The following is a 6,484-nucleotide window of genomic DNA, read 5'->3' as shown; positions in this document are numbered from 1 at the left end:
GGTAGTTATGCTTGGTAGAAATTACTCTTTAAAAAGGAAAAAGAAAAAAGAAAAAAAAAAAAAAAAAAAAGATCGATCTATACTAGGCATTACCCTCACAAGAAACACTGTTTTCCTTTTTAAAATTTTTTCTTAATTGTCTTTTGCTAAAAGTGATTTAAAGTATATGTGTACAAACTTTAAGGCAAAATGACATTTTAAAATACTATACATAAATAAAATAAAGTAAAATCTAAACCAAAAATATGTAGCAAGGACACGCAATAACAGAGAATAGAACTTTATTATTGGTTGAAATACAAACTCTTCATAGATGCCAAAATAATATTTCAAACAACCATTCTTAAAATAAAATTAAAAAAAAAATTTAAAAAAAAAAAAAATTTCAAACCAGTGCCCAAATATAGGGAATAGGGTAGACAAGCCAATTGATGAAAGGCTGTCACAAAGCTAAACAAAATGACAAGTTCAAACTCAACGGACTGAATCTATTTGATTACATAAGGCCTAATGGTATTCCAGAAAGTGAATCCAAAGACTATAAGACCAACAATAGTTCCAGTGCCTCTCCAAACATCAGCAAAATAGATACTTCTCAAGGATGCCATATTATGGTTGCAACATTGGTCATAGTGCTTATTAAGGTCTTGAGCGAGAACAGCGTAACAAGAACTATTTTCTACAATTTCAAGGCTAAGTTTGTTTACCATATTGGCAACTGCTTCATTGCTTCCTAACTGATTAGCTATAATCTTTTCTTTAACCAGCAAATCCACATCTTCTCTGGTGTCAATAAGATAATCCAATAGCAACATATAGTTGCATGTGTAAGCTTCAAATGGATAATGGCATTGCTCTAATGCCATGATGTTTCTGAGAAGGCCTTCAGTTCCATCATCTATCGTGATGCTTGGGAAATTCAACAAAGGTTGCATACGTTCCAAGCACCCAAAGCATTTCAAGCATGGTAACCAATTTAAGAGCCATAAGCAAGTGAAGCATGGACATTTATCCAAGGGCTGACACTTCTGGAAATTTATGTCAAGTGGACCTTCCTTGTCATTCTTTTTGAATACCACTCCTGCAGCATGTAGCTTTGTTACACTATATAGATTACATCTCTTTTCGAATTTTAATTCTGACTGTGGGCGACGAGAATATCTGATCAAATCAGTGAAATGTTTTACTACATTATTCTCAGCTAGTGTAATCTTGATATACGAAGTAAAATAATTGCTGGCAAGCATAAAAAATGAATTATCGCTGTTTTGTTTCTGGGAAAATTTCTTATGCAACTCCTCGAGAATGAAGAATGGAAGCTGATTCTCAAGTAATATCAAGTCTGCCTGTATATTGCAATTCAACAATGGTTTACTTGACATGGAATCCTTTTTATCATTAGCTCTCAAAAAAAGCTCAATGATAAAGGCGGAATCCAATAAAACCATTTTCACGAAATCTTCACTACTGATATCAAAGATCTCTTCGTAACAATGACGTATCTTTACTTCATTTTCTTCAATGACCCTTGCTATTTCTTTTTGGCATTTTCCAGTTCGATAACAAAATTCCTTCAAGTATCTCACTTTCAACTTTTCCATGTCCCTCACTTCTTCTTTACCGTGGTGAAAAGGGCCTATTGAGATAAGCTTTGGACTGTAGGCTTCTTTATTTACTTGGCGAAGATTCTTAGGGACCCTATAGATGCAACACTCGGGCCATTGGGCTGGCTCCATGACCAGTGGAACATCAATGATCAGCTCTTCGCACATAAGATCACTTTCCGTGACTATTCGAATGTCAACCATCGACTCTTCACACATAAGATCATTTCTAAGTGAACCAGTAGCACTAGTCAGCTCCATCTTCATTAATCTCCAAGTTCCGTTTTTTCCTAATAACACACAAACAATAATCACTAGCACCATAATGGATTTTTATTTTTTTTTTTGGTGGAAAGCTCAATTAGTGTTATAACATAGAAAATGTTAGAGTTACAAACTATTTTACAACATTTTTTACAAATTGCTGATGTGATGAATGATATTGGTAAATAAAAAAAATGATGTTAATGGTTAGTCTCGCTAATAACTAGTAAGAATTGGTCACATCAACAAATTGTAAAAATGTTATAAAATAGTTTATAACTATAACATGACTCAACTAACAAAAGAGGGAAGAGAGATTAAAACCCTAGTTTTCTCTTAAAAAAATTGGTCAATGGGACTGAATTGGCCAATAAAGACATCATTAATTCTACATCTTATTCCAAGAGGAACGATTTAAAATAGCTTCAATTACTATACCTTTTCTAGCACTCATGCTTTGATATGCTTATCTTCAACACTATTTCATATTAGGTATTTTCATCTTTGAAAAAAGAAATTTAAAAGCCACTAGAGCGATCCTCACTTGAAGATATTCAATTATACAAGAGAAAAACACATAATATAATTAGGAAAATGAATTTAAAAACTTATCTAAAAAATTAATAAACAAACATTTATTGTCTTAAGAAAAAGTGTAATTGTGCTTATAGGAAACTTTTCCTATTAACTGCACCATTGTATATTGTACGATTAACGATAAAACATTAAAGCTAATAAGATTTTGTTGTAGCAGAAGATTTTAGTTTTTAATGTAGGCAACACAATTTTCAATACAGTACTTCATGTGAAATTTAACACATTATAATTACAACATGATGATATGTACATTATCTTGCGCCAAGGAACGTAAAATTTCAAGCTCATTACAAAACTCTTCAATAATTAAGTAACTTTATATTAGGAAGGTACAAGATCGAATTGAGCAAGAAAATATTTTTCTTTTTAAATATTTTAATTTGAGAGTAAATGAATTATCAAAAAAGAATTGAGAGTAAATGAAGAATATTATAGTATCAAATTATTTAGTAAAAGTCCTTACACAATTGAACATTTGAATTTTCTTGAAATTAAGCTCGGACTTCTATCGGGCCTTTTCTTGAATGTTTGACAAAAACTACTCATATATGATACACATTTAATCAATAACTATTAATAAATACAATTTTAAATTAGATATTTTTAGAAAAATTATCCAATTCATTTAGAACTTATTTAGTGGATAAAAATCTAATTTAACCAGATTTTTTTAGTGCTATTTTTCTCTATCCAGAAATATGATGAATTCAAAATAAAAGTTTAAACATACATAGCTTATTACTATTTATTACTCTAAAAACCAAATTAAATAATAATTTAAATGGATGACATGAAAACACTGGATTTTCAAAAAATTATGTTGCAACATAATTAGAAGAAGTGAACCATAAGTCAAAAATTTTCACTTTATATTATTATAAAAATATAGATATATAATATCATATTCAAAAATATATAAACTAAACAAAACTTTGTTTGTTTCGGTTTTAAAGTTTTATAGAAAATAAGTTATTTTTCAAAAACTATTTTCTATAAAATTATTTCATTTTCCAATGTCTGGTAGCAATGTTAAATGTGTTGGAAAACAATCTTCTAACTTTTCTTATTTAGCTTATCATCAAATATAATTAGTAAAAAACAACCTCTAATAAATAAATCATACTTTTTTATGTTGACCGAAAATAGCTTTCTTTTAATTCATTTTTTTCTAAAGCTAACAAATACTAAAATATAAAAAAAAAAAAAAAAAAAAATTCATACAAAATTTTCCATTAAAACACAGAGTGTAAAAGTCAAATCAAAACATTAATATTGAACAAACATATCCTAAAAGAACTGAACCAGACAAATTAGACCAACATTTTGAGCCAATATATAGAAGAAGGGAACAAAATTGATTACAATGCTATGCACGTACAATAAAAAAAAAAAAAAAAAAAAAAAAAAAAAAAAAAAAAAAAGAGGTTTGGCTTGCCTCTATTACTTTTTTAACCGGAATCTCCTTTTATTTTAAAGAGAAACTCTCACATCACCAACTAACTAAATAAAAGGTAAAAATTAAAATTCATTACCACTTATCATTGTTATTTAAACAAAAAAAGATGTCCAATTAAAAAATATACTAGAAGTAAACCATACCCATAAAAAAAATACTTCCCCTCACGTGCAGTGGTTGAAATAGAAAAACTATTAGGGAACCAAGCTAAATAAATAAAAAATTAATTCAACAAATAATATATATATATATATATATATATTTCACATGATTTAATTAAAAATATATCAAGTTAGCCTTCACATAACTCATATAATTTTTTTTTTTCAACCGGTTAGCTTATAAACTATGAACTACCTTTTAAATTATATTGAGCATAATTAATATTTGTAAAAAAATAGATTATGATTTCTTGTTAAATAAATTAGAGATCACATTGCTAGATTATACTAGTTAATAGTTTAAAAATTGTGAAACATATAAAACTTAAATAATAAACGTCAACATGCCTAAACACACACAAGTTAGTCTAATAAAAATAGGAAAATAATAAAAATAAAAATAAACCTTATTTTTCATTGATTTTTTTAGTGACTTATTTTTCATAGATGAAGACACAATAAAAATCTCTCACTTCTAACTACAAAATTTGTAAAACGTAGTGTCATTTTATCTAAACTCCAAATGAGAAAAAATTTATATATAAAGTTATATATAGTCTTTAATTATTTTGTATAAAATTTAAAAATAAAAATTGATATAAGAAAAAAATTCTTATTGATAATTTGCCTTAAGCCTCAAATTTTTTGATTCCGATATATGGGAATCTTAAATTTTATATGTAAGCTCCTTATATTTTTTGTTATTTAATATTTGGACTTTCAAAAGGCCCCTTCCTCCTCAACGCATGTTATGCAAACAAAATGCTTAGAATTCTGTAATTTATAATTAGTATTTGAATGGTAATCCTTTGTATCATCTTTTGTGTTCAATTTTAAATTCCACTAATTAAAAATTTTCATGTATTTCTTTGACTTTCATTATAAAATAACTAATATTAATGCCAAAATATCAAACACGACATACTATGATTGATAGAATATAAAATAGAATACAAAAAAAATATATATATATATATATATATACACATTATATATATAGAGGATATATATTCCTTAAATATTAAAAAATTTACTATAAAAAGTTTACAAATTGGCATAAAAATTAATGTAATTGCTACCTCTACAACACAGATTTAGTTTTATCAAGAATTGAAACATACATAAGTTTAAATTAAACTCTGAAAATGAAAATTTTCAATAACAGAAAATCTTACCCATCAAATAGGCCGGAAAACAAATGCCTTTGCCCTTTACCCTTGAGAGCACCTCTTAAATATACACTATTAGAATTTAGTCTCGATTGTGTTAATAATACCATACTCTCTTCTTGCAGTTCTATTTATATATGTGTTCTCCCTCACAAGTTTACAAACATCTCACAAACTTCAATTTCACTTCACAAGTATAAGTGCTTGTGGAGTGTGGGGGGGCAAGGCCGGGGTTCAAGTCTCCAGGAGGGAGTTTCACATACACTTAGATTAGGTTAGAGTAGAATTCTATCTTGTATAAAAAAAAAAAATTAAGATTTGACATATTTTATCTCTTTTCACAAACATAGTAGCAGTATTTTGTTCCATAAAGCAAAAACCAATAACTATAGCAGAACATTCTTAACTTGTTTACTTAGCCTATATTGTTGCAGCTTCTTGTTCAAAAAGCGACAATAAGTATACAAATTATCATTGTAGATGCATAATAGCATATAATAATCATAGTTACACAGACTTTCAAATCTACATCGTCAGTTGAAACAAAGAGTGCATAATTTTATGTAATATGTGGCCCCTCAATTCTGTCCCACGCGTAAAACATCAACATATATCAAGACGAAGGCCTAATAAATGGAGTATATGAACGGCTTAGAACAAAGGGTACCAAANTTGGAGAACTAGGCCCTAATGAATTTGACAATGGCTAGTATGGATTCAAGAGATGATCAGACAAGAATAAGGACATAAGACTGAATGAATTCTTTTCTGAGGAGGCAAATCTTATTATAAATGGATAAAACTGATTACAATATTACTTTGATTGCTACAGTATTTTTTCTCTATTTTTCCGAACCCCATTTTCCTTCAAGGGTCTCTTACATTATATATTTCATTCCCAGTGATCCTGGCTATCCATTTGTCAATCATCCAAGCCACCACTTAAGTGTCCGTCCAATTAAACACCCCTTCTAACTCTCTGTGAGTTGTGGTAGCCAAGGAAATACTGTTCAGGGGTCTTTTTTTACATAAATGCAGCCAGAAAAGTAGTTGCAGCACATTTAATGCTGAGGTAGCAGCTTTCCCTTATATATTTTTGGGTTCCCTACCTTCTTGCTTGTTCATGGGCACGCTTCTAACACTGGAGGTTCTATGGAGGTCATTTTCATAATTGGAATACGTGTCTAAGCTATATTTGTCATAACCAAGGAGGAATTCCTACTTGGATTGTCT

General features: G+C 28.8%; 1 protein-coding gene across 1 annotated transcript; it reads right to left on the bottom strand.

Annotated features, from left to right (window-relative positions):
• Window positions 1–447: 447 nt before the first annotated feature.
• Window positions 448–1,846, bottom strand: LOC112011783 (UPF0481 protein At3g47200). The gene has a single exon (XM_024044151.2). The coding sequence runs from the start codon at window positions 1,821–1,823 to the stop codon at window positions 489–491; it is 1,335 nt and encodes a 444-aa protein (XP_023899919.2). The 5' UTR covers window positions 1,824–1,846; the 3' UTR covers window positions 448–488.
• Between the last annotated feature and the right edge of the window lie 4,638 nt (window positions 1,847–6,484).

The sequence above is a fragment of the Quercus suber genome, unplaced genomic scaffold (genome assembly GCF_002906115.3).
Source record: "Quercus suber isolate HL8 unplaced genomic scaffold, Cork oak 2.0 scaffold_431, whole genome shotgun sequence".
Taxonomy (NCBI): domain Eukaryota; kingdom Viridiplantae; phylum Streptophyta; class Magnoliopsida; order Fagales; family Fagaceae; genus Quercus; species Quercus suber.
This window is presented reverse-complemented; position numbering and strand designations above follow the sequence as displayed.

Bases quoted from the DNA above. Each gene is read 5' to 3' on its own strand.
- LOC112011783 (XM_024044151.2), bottom strand. From the start codon at position 1,823: ATGTGTGAAGAGTCGATGGTTGACATTCGAATAGTCACGGAAAGTGAT.